At 46.8% G+C, this 13,772-nt stretch overlaps 1 protein-coding gene across 1 annotated transcript in view; it reads left to right on the forward strand.

The window, feature by feature from the left end:
* LOC135911939 (receptor-type tyrosine-protein phosphatase kappa-like) overlaps positions 1 to 13,772 on the forward strand; it is an 88,853-nt gene that overhangs the window by 73,766 nt on the left and 1,315 nt on the right. The window contains exons 27-33 of the mRNA XM_070526338.1: positions 1,394 to 1,543; positions 2,904 to 3,003; positions 3,712 to 3,770; positions 4,023 to 4,160; positions 6,043 to 6,162; positions 8,410 to 8,552; positions 12,997 to 13,132. Coding sequence (XP_070382439.1) covers positions 1,394 to 1,543; positions 2,904 to 3,003; positions 3,712 to 3,770; positions 4,023 to 4,160; positions 6,043 to 6,162; positions 8,410 to 8,552; positions 12,997 to 13,132 — 846 coding nt within the window. The remainder of the gene's footprint in view (positions 1 to 1,393; positions 1,544 to 2,903; positions 3,004 to 3,711; positions 3,771 to 4,022; positions 4,161 to 6,042; positions 6,163 to 8,409; positions 8,553 to 12,996; positions 13,133 to 13,772) is intronic.

Genomic DNA, 13,772 nt, shown 5'->3' on the forward strand with positions numbered 1-13,772 from the left:
GCATAGATGGATGTCTCCTCTTTTTGAACATGCTTACTTTCTTTGCCTCAGAAATCGTTTGCGAGTTGTTTAGAGCGAGAACTAGGAAAGGTCAGGACACACATAGCACACGAACGACCACAACGGTCATGTGTAAAGATGCGACGTAGCTCACATAGCTGGGTGTTCGTGGCTGTGAATTGTGATTACTGTGAATGAGGAATGCATGGATGGTAAAATTAAACAAGTAGCCTTAAGATCACAACCAGTACACTTAGTGTTAACGTAATGTGAGTACGCTTTATTGCTCGCGCCTCTTCTTCAAGAATCGGCAGGTTGAAAAAGAGGAATAGTAGCCATAGCCATAGCCATATTATTAGCCATATTAGTATTAGTAGTATATTAGTATTAGTATTAGTATTAGTATATTAGTAGCCAGTAGCCATATTAGTGGCTTTATCGACGATAGTGACGTGTTATTAAAGATAGCAAAACGGAGATAAAATATTTTTGGGTGAAGTGGATTCATAGCAGCGACGAACACACACACAAAAAAAAAGCCAAAACGGCGCGAGAATCGTCACCACACATTCAAGGTAACAGTTTCACAAGTAAGCTTTTAAATGAGTGAATTTAGCTCGCTCAAGTAAAGGTGGGCTCAAGGCGTATCTGCCAAACGAAACATTCTGCTGATAACATCACTTTCGAGTAGGAAGGCTTTGCTTGTAAAGTTATAAGAATGTCGGTGCATCTAACCTCATGTTTCGGAGTGGTCATGTCGAAGCTGACGCTATGTAGTTGCAGAATGCCTACTTATTGAATTGGACTTGACCTCTGAGAAGCTTCAATTGCGCCGTTGGAATATCTGGGCTGAATAACTAGAGCGTAATTATTTAAAGGGAATTTACGCCAACATCGGCTCTTTTCCCGCAATTTATGCTGCCATTACTGCTGCTCAGTTTGGGCGGGAAAATTTTGTCTAGAATGCGATTTTTTCTAATATAAACCGCAGTCATTGCTGAAAAAAACTATAACGCAGAACATGGCAGCCACTGATTCAATAAGAAAACAACGAAACTGTTCATTAACAAGCGACAAAAAATGACGGGGAATTCTTACTTCAATTAGGTTTCTGTACCTAATGATCTTAGGGAAAAGATAGCTGAAATATGTTGCACTGCTGACGCTGTCATCGTTTCATATCGAAGTGAGGAAATCCACCTTGTTACCAGCACAAAAATTTATTTCCTGCAATTTCTGATGTTATCAGTGTTACGAGGCTGAAACAGACACTTCCATGGGTAGTGTGTCGCCTATACATCAATACAATAAACTCAAGTAGCGTCGTTTGTGCAAGGGTGCTTTCTTTTTCCGATTAGCCGACAAGACAGTGCGTCACTTCTCGTTATTCCAGGAGCAGTACAACTTCGTCCACCGAGCGTTGATGGAGAGCGTGTGCATCCGGGACCACAGCGTTCCCTGCAGCAAGATATCCGACCGTTACCGGGAGCTACTAGCAGTGGACGAGTCGACGGGAAAGAACAACTTCGCTAAGGAGTTCGAGGTGGGGAATCGCGCGGAAACACGATGGTTGTTCCGACGGACTTCTTTGATACGCGTGAAACATGCACGCGCACTTAGACGTGATACGTGCAAGCGCTCCTATGTAATGATGTCGCTCTGCCTGTAGATGGCCTTTGGTTTGACTATAGCATCAGGGTAATAAAGTGGTGTCACGCAGTTGCTACCTAGGAAAGTACCCAAACTCAGCACAGCCGAGGTGGTTTTCAATCTTCACGATCGCGCCCTGTCTACCTTCAACGTGGGCAGCTCTTCAGAAGAGCAGGAGGAGGAGGAAAAGGGCGGTGTTGGCTGAAGGCAGATCCAGCCTTGCAAGAGCGGGGCGGCAATTGTTCCGACCCAGCGTCAAATGTTAACTTACATTAAATAGATATATGCCTCAGTGCAAACATGCAGCCTTTGTATGCATCTCCCTTATCCCTTACACTGTTAAGGGAGATAAGCAAAGCGTGGAGGCAAAGGTAGGATGCCTCCACTCCACCAAGTACAATCTTACTACAAAATTCCATTAGTGGCTATTAGCAAGCGCCTTATAAAAGTCACCACTCGCTGATGAAGTCAGTCCAAGAAATTTCAGTAGCTGATGGTATATCTCCCCTCTGAAATTGAAGTGGGTAGCAAGATTATGTCCTTAAGGTATCGGTGGAAATTGCATGACCAGCATGACCAGATCCTATGTACCCTCAGAGGCAGGGACCACTCAGAGTGTATGTATGTATAAACTCTTGCCACTGTTTGGCACTGGTGAGATTACCTATCGCAGCGGCTGTCGCATCTTTGCCGCGTCTTATGGAAAGTAAATGTGTGCTTTGGGTGAAGGTAATGACGGAAAACCATACGGGTGTTCTCGGAAAGCTTCTGGTTGGAAGTCAAACCTGGGACCTGACTGATGCAGTCTGAAGTCCAGAATCCGACCTTGTGTACAGCTCGACGGATTCAAGTGCGCCTAAGTGGCTTCTTGGCTCACGTATGTCTGTTGTAGATCATGAAATACGGGTCAGCTATAAGGAGTGAGTTTTCCCCGAGAAAGTTTGAGGACACCTCAAAAAATTAGAAAAAGGTTATGTTAGGCGCTCGTGCTGTCCAATCTTTTCCCACCTTCTATTGCTGTCCCCAAGTGTTCCTGTATAGATATTACCCAACAAGCGCACTTTGGGAACAATGTGCAATTTATTTTTCCAGGCCATTTTTCTTGCAAGTAACTTAAGGCATTTGGTTCGGTGACTCGACAAATGTCCTAGATATTAGTTTATATATACTGAAATGCTATAAAAGCCGCAGTATTTCAGCACTGCGGAGATTGCGAAAGAGACCGTGTTGTCTTTTTTACCTGCTTGTTGTAGGAACTCAAGTCTGTGAAACCATGGTTTACGCCTGCAGATTTCACAACAGCAAACGACCCCGCAAACCTAAGGAAAAGCCGGGACACTTCAGTCCTTGCAGGTGAGCTGATTCCTTTTTTAATTCTAGAAGTAAAATTTGTTAACCATGATTGAATTAACATACCTATGCATGCGGGAGGCGAAACGAATTTTGATAGCTAGATATGGTGACCTGTGCAGCTACATGGGCAGTGATCGACTCTAGAGAATCCTTTAGGACTTTATCTGGCCTCGCATCACCGACAGCGATTATCTTGGCGGAAATAAGCCAGTTAATTTGTACCTCGTTTGCAATTCCCGAACATTTTGCTGTTAATTTACTTTATTTTTATCGTGTAGGCGTTGTCATAACAACAATATAACGGTGAGGTTCCAAATTTATGGAGGAAGAAACGTTGCGTTAATAAACGGAAGTGTGTTTTGCATCTCAATTACCGTCATTATTCTGTGGCATCATCGTCAAGGCGCGTCATAGCTCCGCCATGCAGTGCAATGCCATCTGTGCTATTGGTAGACGTTCTTCACAACGATGGAGATTGGAGGATGCAGCACTTCAGGAGCTTTACAAGTAATTCCAGAACCCGATAATAACAATAATATAAAAAAACTCTTGTCATTGTAACGTAAGTCACAGATGATCATGCGCCCTGCGTAAAACAGTCCAAGCTCTCTGCACCTAGTTTCTTATTTGCATTTCCTCTTGCAAAATGGTCCACAACAGTCCTTGTTTATGTAATTTTGAAGTTGAGTATATGTCCTTTCCTTGCAGCGGACCGGTGTCGACCGCTTTTGAGGGACGGGACATTCGTAAACGCCGTCTACGTCAACGTAAGCAAAACCCTTGATAACACTTCACTACCCCTCTTACCGGTAACGTTGGGATAGAAATATGAACTAGTGTTGCAACTAACGTTGTGCTCATTGTAATCACTGCTTGCATGTTGCTTTGACGCTTTTATATTCATGAAGCGCACGTACGCTTTTTTTTTCCCAACAGTAGATTGCATAAGTTGAACCAGATATTTCTATGTGCGTGAGTAGTATATCAAAGCGCGTCGCCCTGCGCTCCCTCGAAAACAGGGTTTTCACAAAAAAGACAAGTTCCTGGTGACGCAGACGCCGTCTAGCCGGGATGTCGACGACTTCTGGAAATTGGTCGTCGAGTCGGGAGCAAGGACTATCGTGACCCTGGACGTCTTTAGCGACGACGCTGATGTGGTGAGTTAAAAAAAGAAATGTGGGGTTTTTACTTACCAAAACCACTTTCTGATTATGAGGCACGCCGTAGTGGAGGACTCTGGAAATTTCGACCACCTGGGGTTCTTTAACGTGCACCTAAATCTAAGTACACGGGTGTTTTCGCGTTTCGCCCCCATCGAAATGCGGCCGCCGTGGCCGGGATTCAATCCCGCCACCTCTTGCTCAGCAGCCTAACACCACAGCCACTGAGCAACCACGGCGGGTTGATGTGGTGAGTGTTGGTGCCCTTAACACAGAGGAGGCGCGCGAGTTCTTATTGGCGCGCCGCCGACGCTATGCGATATCGAGGCGAAAATGCACCACGCGTGTAACGAAAATGCAAAATGCTCTCGTGTTTCTCGAAGACGCCTTTAAATATATTATTAGGATAGTTTCACTGCCGACAATTTCAAGAAAGTTGATTCGTGTTTAACTTCCACAACGCGTGACGAGCTACGTGCGCGCTAACGATTCCTGCTGCGTCCGCTGCCAAACGCGCATGTACAGTCAAGAGCAAAAGTTTACGGGATGCAGTTTCCCCTTGAAATGTGAATTCCTGCGCTGTTAAGGCATGGCACTTCGTATTTGATGAATCACTGCGTAGGTGGCGGAGGCTACTACATGCTGGAACATTTAATTCGAGGCTGTGTGACCACGCTTCGCGAGAATTCAGCTTCTTGGCAGATCCTGCGTTCCGTAAACTTTTGCGGTTGACTGTACGTCAAGATGTAGCGCGTGAAGTCCTAGCTCTCAATGTCGTGCTGGGTAGCGGGTAGTTAACTTCTCATATTATAGAAACAACAACAACCAAAGAAGAAGAGGGAGGGAGAGAGCGTATGCGTGACAGGGAGGAAAATGGTGCAAGACAACATTGAAAAAATGAACGTGCATGTTTGGGTGCCGCTAGAGGTCGTATAACATCCTGGTGGCTGTAGAGATACGGATATATACTGTAATCATGTCAGCAGGAAAAGACGTAGGTGGGTACCATCTAGCGTACGACCCACCTTAAAACGTTTGCGACGGTCGGCGTTTTACAGCCCACAGAAATTTAAGCTTCATTTATTTATACTGTTTTATTTTAATTTTCCCTATTCGAGGACTGTGGCTACGTGCATAATATCTGTCACACACTGAAGAGAAGTCACGTTGTCTTTAAATTGAACCGGAACCAGTAACAGTGATTACGAACATTTCGCCATGAAGCTAATGATGCTGGCAGTAAAACAATGCACAGCTGAGAAAAACTAGCTACAATACTGCGTCTGAAAACCGCGGTTTGGTTCTTTGTGGCGAAATATGCCTCGGCGTTTGTGTCGGACACTTTATAGGTGTCACAACAGGGCGGCTTCAGCCGAGCATGAACACATGAAGCCAAGAGATAATAACGCTGCGAAAAGCATAGGTGAAATTATCTGAGGGTATAGATTGAAATGTAGAAAACAACAAGCAAAGTCTTAAGCTGATATAATTCCCGTCGCCCGTCGCCAAACCTAGAAGGCATACCTGTGGCTGCTCGCGCTTGCACCGTAGTCATAGTGACAGCTTGTAGAAAAGCCTAGAAATCAGAAAGAAGCTAACAAACGATGAAATAGATACGAAAAGAGGACTCTATTTGCTGCCAAAATGTTCATTTTTTTTCATTTGGCCTTATATCTTGAGAACTTCGACACAGATGATGCAGTGTCTTTATATCACCTACAGGTCAATGACCGAGAAAAGAAAAACAGCTGCGGATTTTCACTATAGTGCACGTGAGCAAGTGTATTTACTCACCGTGGCACAACCGTCAGGACATGCTGAGTTCGGCTGTGGTTTCCCATAAACGCAACCCTCTATTGTTTGTTTCTGTGTGGCGCAGGTGCAATTTTGGCCAACAAGCGGCTCGGCCCGGTACGGCGATCACAAGGTCGAGTGCACAGAGAACCGAAATGTGAACGACATGTCCGTGCAAGCCTTCAAAGTTACGCCAAAGCACAAGGTATCAATCAGATTGTTCATGTTGCGTCATGTTTGAAATGTGAGTGAGGTGAATCGTAAAATGGCACAATGGTAGCCAAGCACGTTAGGAAAAAAAAAAGCTTTAAAATTGAAAAGGACACAGATTATATTACGGAAGCGTTAGAATTCTGCCACGTAGGGCTTTCAACGCTGCCAGCCAAATTTAGAACGTTATAGTGGATTCATGTGCATGGAAATGATTGCAGGATGTATTGATGCCCATGTTAGTTTGACGTCACTAAGAACAAAATTAAGAAACCTTTCGTGTAATCGCCAAAGGTGCCGGCGCCAATGAACTGAAAATAAGATGGTCGGCACAGAGTGTCCCAGCTAACGCTAGCTAAGCTGTTCAAAGAAAAAAAGAACCCTAAAAAGCCGGTGCAAGATACAATTACATCCCTTACGGAGTTTGATCATCAGAACTTCTTTGTTGTAATTGTGTCTTGCACAGGGTTTTAAAACTTTTTCGTCTTTGAACAGCTTGGCTAATGTTAGCTGGAACACACGGTATAATCATTTTACACTATATCGAAGCGGTACTGAATAATGCCCTCGTGTGAGCGGGATGAACAGAAACGCTCAAAAAGTGTTGTAGTAGTTCTGAGGCAATGGCTCACGCTAACATTGAGAAGGTAATGGTGTCTAAACGAGGGTGAACACTCGCGAGAACATTTTCTTAGCAATTTTGAGTGTTCTTATTCGCACAGTTGAAGCACCAGAACATGAAAAGCAGTCTTCCGTGGTTCGCTTATTTCATTTGGAATGTATGTCCTGCTTCTTGTGTGTGTGCTGCAAAAATGTGGTGCCAAAATTTTCAATAATTAAGCAGCTCCTTAGCCATGAATGCAAAGCCACATGGTGAGATGACATTTGTCTGCTACCACTGCTATTCTTGCCTTTTCAATTTGTCTATTCAGTGTGTGCTGGCTATTAAGACACCGCTCTCGCCGCTTGCTGCTGCTGTTGACGCTTTGCAGCTCCAGCCATTCTCGTCACTGGAGAGCTTTAATGTGTCCGGTACTCCGGTATCATTTGTGGATTACCGTGTTACGTAAACACCAGTGGTCGGATTGGTGGAGCCACCTGGTAGCATATAGCTTAACCAGACAAACGCCGAACTATACTTCAATTACCAAGTGTATTTGCTGTTGGTGTAAATTTTCGGTAGCTCCATTATTGTGAACATGTTGCCTTATTGTTGCCTTATTGTGGACATGTTGCCTTTTGTTTTTCCACAAGAACACTCATGGAGCATGAAACCGTGTCCATGGGGGCTATAACGTAAGACTATTCCAAACTTTTCTATTCCAATTCTGCAATCGGCTCTCCGCGATTGGTCAAAAACTTTTTTGAACAAGCCCCACTTCACCTGTCTGTCACGAGACGTCACGAACACCGCGATAGCACCCCATCTGATATGACATGTACACAATGATTATGCATGATTTGACTGAACAAAAGAAAAAGTTATTTCTGATTCAACGCCTTTTCGCCATTAGCCCTCGGCTATTGGTTACAAGTTTTCAGGCTGCACCTACTTCACCTGCCTGTCACGTGACGTCACCAAACCGCATTCACCGCGTCAAAGTGACGTGTACGTGTAAACTGAACTTTCTTCTGAATAGCGGCAGGCTGCCCGGTTGCGAAAGGAATAAAAGATGGCTGCCACCGATCGCTCAGGCACTGGCTACTCGCACCAGCCGGATACCATGGGTTTATTCGCGTACAATAAAAATTTTTGCCTGGCCATGTAACATTTTCGAGCACTTTCAGCAAGTTTGCCACATCGTTGTGCGAACTATTCTTTGCTGAGGATCCGCTTTAGCGTCATTCTGAAGCTTCTGTTGCGCGCCGCCGCGATTTTCGACCAGCCACCGCAAGATAAGTAAAGGAAAGCGGACCAGTCGCAGACGCCGGCACCGCCCTCTTCATCCTGTCATCGATTTTCAGTGCAGTGGCTCGGCCCATCGAATCCCTCTCCGCTTTAGCGTGCTCCTCACCTCTTGTCAGCCAATTGGATATGTCAAGCCGCTGAGTGTAGGTAATGTTATTTGTTTTTTAAGCCAACAAAAGCTTAGCTGTCGCTCCTCATTTATCTGTGCGCCAGTTCGGAATTCATCGTCTCGAGGACGGTTAACTCATTAGGGAGGACGCACTGGCGCTTGGTGTGCTTGCGCAATGATTTTGCACAGCCGCATCATTGTTTGCGCCATTTATTACTCATCAGGGTCCAGGGTCGTCGGGAGCGGTAACCGTGAGGCACTTTCACCGCAACACGTGGAATAGCGCGGGACAAATGGTCGACTTGGTGGACCACGTGGAACGTTGGCAGCAGCAGTCAGACGACAAGCTTATCCTTGTACAGTGCAGGTAAGGGAGCTTGTGATATCTTCTCTTCTAGGGCCCAACCATGACATAGTATTCATTTATTTATCTTTATTTATTTATCTTTATTTATTTGTTTTTATTTATTTATTTTTATTTATTTATTGGTACATGGCATTACAGAGGAAGGTGGTTCCAATGTAGAGATGTGCATAGAATAAAAAACGCACACACAAAATAATGATTTAGCATGGTTCAAATCCGACTTTGTTCTAGTGATAGATGAAGTATACATGAGTAGGAGGAGTAGTGTTTAATGAAGAGAAAGGAGGAGAGGTCGGCCTGGCGAGCGTGTCTCTAGCCTGCAACTCCTCACTTGAGTGAGGGGAAGTGGGAGATAGAGGGAAGGTAATTATGATATGCTACATTGAGCTACTATGTGCATGTTGTCCACTACGCGGATGCGCTCGTTAGACACACTACACGCATGAGTAATCTTGCCCACAAAAGAACGTTATCGCGTAAACACATTTCGCACTGTCCTAGGTCGTCTCACAGGTCCTAGAGACGATCATCTGAGCCGATCTCGCACAGACAGTTCAAGAGTGTTTTTTTATGGTGCGTTGGGCATGGTCAACACTTTTCCACGCTTCTAAAATCTTTTCTTCCAAAAAGAGGCGGGAGTCTAAGCAGATGAACATTGTAGGTGTACAAGAACGGGGAATAGAGGAAGCCGAGCATGCCTAACTACGCGCTAAGCTAGGTTTAAACGAAGGGTTGCCTGATATAACAGACTTCAAGGGCCGTTCTCTTGACTACAACTGCAGCCTCCAGGAGCAAACTGTAACCATTACGAGTGTAAGCATATTATGTGAAACTGAGCCCAAGGAGAAGGATATGACTGTTGTCAAATTAACTGTGGGCATATACAGTTCTTAGCGATTGAAACGCGATACTCGGACAAAATGGCGGCCGGTGCTTTTGTAGCACCCCCAGTGAGCGCTGGGTACGTGCTCGGTAATCAGTGGAAAGGGGGTTGCATTGCAAAAGCATTGCAAAACGCATTGCAAAAGCTCTCGCTTTTATGTGATACAAAAATGCATCAACTGCGTGCCTCCAGTGAACACCGGTGGCGCAAAAAGTGGACCCTAAGCCATGCGCTCCGAGTGAGCACTTCACGCATACAACGAACGAAATTTCAAGCGAAGGTATTCACGTGATAAAACAAATGAGTTTAGTTAGGGAAACATAAAAAAATGGGCGGATGAAAAAGAACGTGATCCTTAAAGTGAAAAATGGCTGTGGCTTAGCTAAGGTTAAGCCCAGGATGCGAAGCATACTAGCCTTAATTTTAGTTGTTGAACCACTGTTTAGCCTGGTGAACTGCTGTTGCTTGGCTATATTTGGTTCGGCTACATGAAGAAACAACTCATGCGTTACTCTGCTTCGCCTTCAAGAGTGGAGAGAGAGAGAATCAACTTTTGTGCTGAGCCCTTAGTGACGGGTGGTGCGCGCTTGCACCAGATGGGGTGGAACCTTATTCTCAGGTCCCATATGTGTCCAGCAGTTCCTGGCCCCTAGCCGCCAGCGCGAGCTGGGTCGGTAGGTCGGGGCTGGACAACAAGGTCTCCCATCGCTCGGGGGGGTTGGGGCTGGGGAGGGTGGGGGGTAGGGGTGGTGGGGGGTTCTTGAGCTTAGTGCACTCTGCAAGGATGTGTGCTAGAGTGCCTTTTGACCGTCTGCAAAAAGGGCATGAAGTGTCATGCTCTGTTGGGAACATCTTATGCAAGAGCACTGGATGCGCTAGCGACCCCGCTTGCATGCGTCGCACGATCGTTTGCTGAATTCGGTTGAGTTGCGGATGCGGACGGGGAAGCCTACATCTGCCGCTTCTGTACATTTGCGTGATGTCTTTGTAGCTTGTCACGGGGTGCGGTAGCCCTGGCTCGTCCTCGGCCCGGATCGATAGTTCTCGGGCATAGTGGTCGGCGAGTGCGTTGCCTTCCACTTGCGAGTGAGCCGGGACCCACACGAGCTCAACGGCTCGCCCCGGTGATTTGCATTTGTTGAGGATCGCTAGTGCCACGGAAGAGATGTTCCCCTTGCGGTAGCTTGCGTAGGCGGTCTGGGAGTCTGTGACAACGGTCCTCACTCCCGGTTGTGCGAGTGCGAGGGCCACGGCCACTTCTTCTGCTTCGGCTGTATTCGTTGTCCGTATCGACGCGCCTGTGACAAGTTTATCTATGGTGGTGACGACCGCCGTTGCTCTGGTTCCGTGCTTGGGAAGTGAGGCGTCCGCGTAGAGGACCTCGGGGTCCTCTTCCAGCTGTCGAGCCAGTGTCTTGGCCCGCGCAGAGCGTCTCTCGTTGTTCCTCCCCTGCTGCATGTTCCGGGGGAGGGGCTTGGTCTTAATAATGTCTCTCCACGTTGTGGGGAGCGGCTCCGTTGTCGGTAGCTGTTCAATTTGCCATCCTATCTTGCGTAGGACGGCCCGACCGTGCTCTGTCCGGCTCAGCCTTACCCTCTGGTGGGATAGGTGTGCTTCCACCAGCTCTTCCACCGTGTTGTGGGCACCCATTTCCAGCAGCTTCTGCGTTGACGAGTAGACTGGGATGCCCATGGCGAGTTTTACTGCTTTCCTTATCGTCGTGTTCAGCGTTTCGCGGTTCACCTTCGCAAGCTGGAGGTACGGGGCGGAGTACGTTACGCGTGACACGACGAATGCCTGCACCAGGCGCAGTGCGTCTTCTTCTTTGATTCCTCTGTTCCGGTTGGTGACTCTCCGGATCATGCTGAGGACTTGCTCGGATGTGGTCTTGATTTTGTTGACGGCTGCGTGCGCCTTGCCGTCGCTGCACAACAGCAGGCCCAGTATCCGGATCTGCTGCGTTGGTTTGATCTCTGTGCCCTCGATGGTGATGATTATGTTTGGCGGCGGCTCTTTCTTCGGTCTTCCGGGCTGTACCATGAGCAGCTCCGATTTCTGTGGAGCGCAGCTCAGGCCACAGGTCCTGGCATACTCGTGGACGGTCGTTGCCGCTCTCTGCAGGGCTTCCTCCACCCAGGCATCGGAACCCGCGCGGTTCGTCCACACCGTTATATCGTCGGCATAGAACGCGTGGTCCACGCCCTCGATCTCATTGAGTAGTTCGGGCAGGGGCAGGAGTGCTAGGTTGAAAAGCAGAGGCGACAGGACAGACCCCTGTGGGGTACCCCTGTCTCCGAGCTCCACAGGCTCTGACCGTTCATTTCCTATCCGGATAGTTGTTGCTCTATTGGTTAGGAAATCTTTGATATAACCGTAGGTCTTGCGGCCACACCCCGTCTTGCGCAGGTTCTCGAGCACGCTGGCGTGGGACACGTTGTCAAAGGCCCCTTTGAGGTCCAAAGCCAGTATACCCCGGGGCGCGTGCCTCGTTGCTTTTTTGGGTTGTGCTCTCGTAATATGCTTCGCATAAAAAAAAACTACCGCTGACCAGACGAAACACCACGACTTCACAATTTCATATCATCAATTATGACGAACAAGCGTAATTCCAAAAAAGAATACCACGCATACAGCTCACCGCAAGAAAATAAAGTTATGTCGGCTGTTATGGGGAACGGTCGTAGACATAATTGCTTTTTTTAGACAGGCTGTACAATACGTGCCATTAGACCACGCGTTTATTTTTCACGACGGCTCTACAGGACTACAATGAGGAACATAAGACAAAAATTTCCTGAACAAGCGTCACAGCACGAGCGGGTGTGAGAACTTGCGAGATAATTGCCAATACGCTTAGTTAATAGATTTATCTAGCTAAATCTTTTTAAATACTCACGGCCAGGGTAATCAGTAATACCGAAGTGAAGGTATACACACTGCAGGAAACAACATTTCGCTAAACCCTAGTGGCTAGCAATGAACACTTGGACAAACTGAGATGAAATGTACTGCTGTTAAAAAAAATATCGCTTCTTACCTTGCTTTTATTTGGCGATGAAGTAACCTTTAGTGGAACAAAAGTGCATTTCCCTAAAGATCTTATTTTGCAAAAGAAGTGCTACATCGCACAATTACTATAGCAAAGTGTTAAGCAAAGAGCACACGCTGTCTTCATTTCTGCAATAACATGTCGACTGAAGTAGTTAACTATAGTTTGATGAGTGAAGTGTTGGTAATAATCTTATTGAATATCATCTCACACAGTTTGATGTCGCGAACAGTTCGGCTAGCAAAGAATGCTGATTTGTATCAAATAACGTGTATCTAATATTCTGAATCAGCCATCGATGAAATGCTGTAAATTTACTCCGCTTACATAGCATCCGTGCGGCTGCTTATACTAAGACACCCAGTCAAACTCGCAGCCCTTTCGTCACACACGTCTTCGATTTACTGCTCCCCGCTTATGTTTACAAGTTTCTTTGCTAGATCAACTAGGGGTTATGGTATGAAGTTAAGGTTAACGCATTGTGAAACTAGCGCCCTGCTCTCGTTCCACAGGAACGGGTGCTTCGCCAGCGGACTGTTCTGCTGCAGCTTGCTCGTCTTGGAGAAGCTGAAGGACGAGCAGGAAGTGGACGTGTTCTACGCGACGAGGATTGTTCGAGAAAACCGGCCGCAGTTCATCCTGGACAGCGTAAGACGTTCGTGGCGTCCGTTGCGGAGCTGCCTGCGAAATATTTCACATGAACCAAACCCCGGGTCTTGGTGGCTATGACATTTCGCTGCCTAGCACGAGGTCGAAAGTTCCGAAACCGGCCTGGTCGCTATCACATATTGTCAGGACTATAAATTTGCGGGAAATGTTTGATTGATGATCAATCAATCAATCAATCAATCAATCAATCAATCAATCAATCAATCAATCAATCAATCAATCACATTTTTCCGGCCTGCGTATTTGCCGGGCAGGCAGTACGGAGAGAAAGGAAATGGAAGGTTTGAAAAGTTAGGGGGAAACGAAATGTAGTTATGAAAACAACCAGTCCATGCACACGCACACGCGCGCACACACACACGCACACAAACTCAAAAAGGCACGTGCCAACTGTTGGAGTTACAGTCACGATGCTTTCAAAATAGGCACTAGATTATTCAAGATAGCCATGTTGGAACTCATGCCCGCAGCCGTGAGCAGCATATGTGTACGGTGCTAGATGACGCGGCGTATGTGTGTGTGCACAAGCTTCGCGACGCGCGATGATGCGAGCGAAGAAAGCCGACATTGGTGAAGGGACTCATAGGCGGCATTCGTAGCAGTGCGTCAGCGCGGCACC

This window comes from Dermacentor albipictus, chromosome 9 (genome assembly GCF_038994185.2).
Source record: "Dermacentor albipictus isolate Rhodes 1998 colony chromosome 9, USDA_Dalb.pri_finalv2, whole genome shotgun sequence".
In the NCBI taxonomy this organism is placed as follows: Eukaryota; Metazoa; Arthropoda; class Arachnida; order Ixodida; family Ixodidae; genus Dermacentor; species Dermacentor albipictus.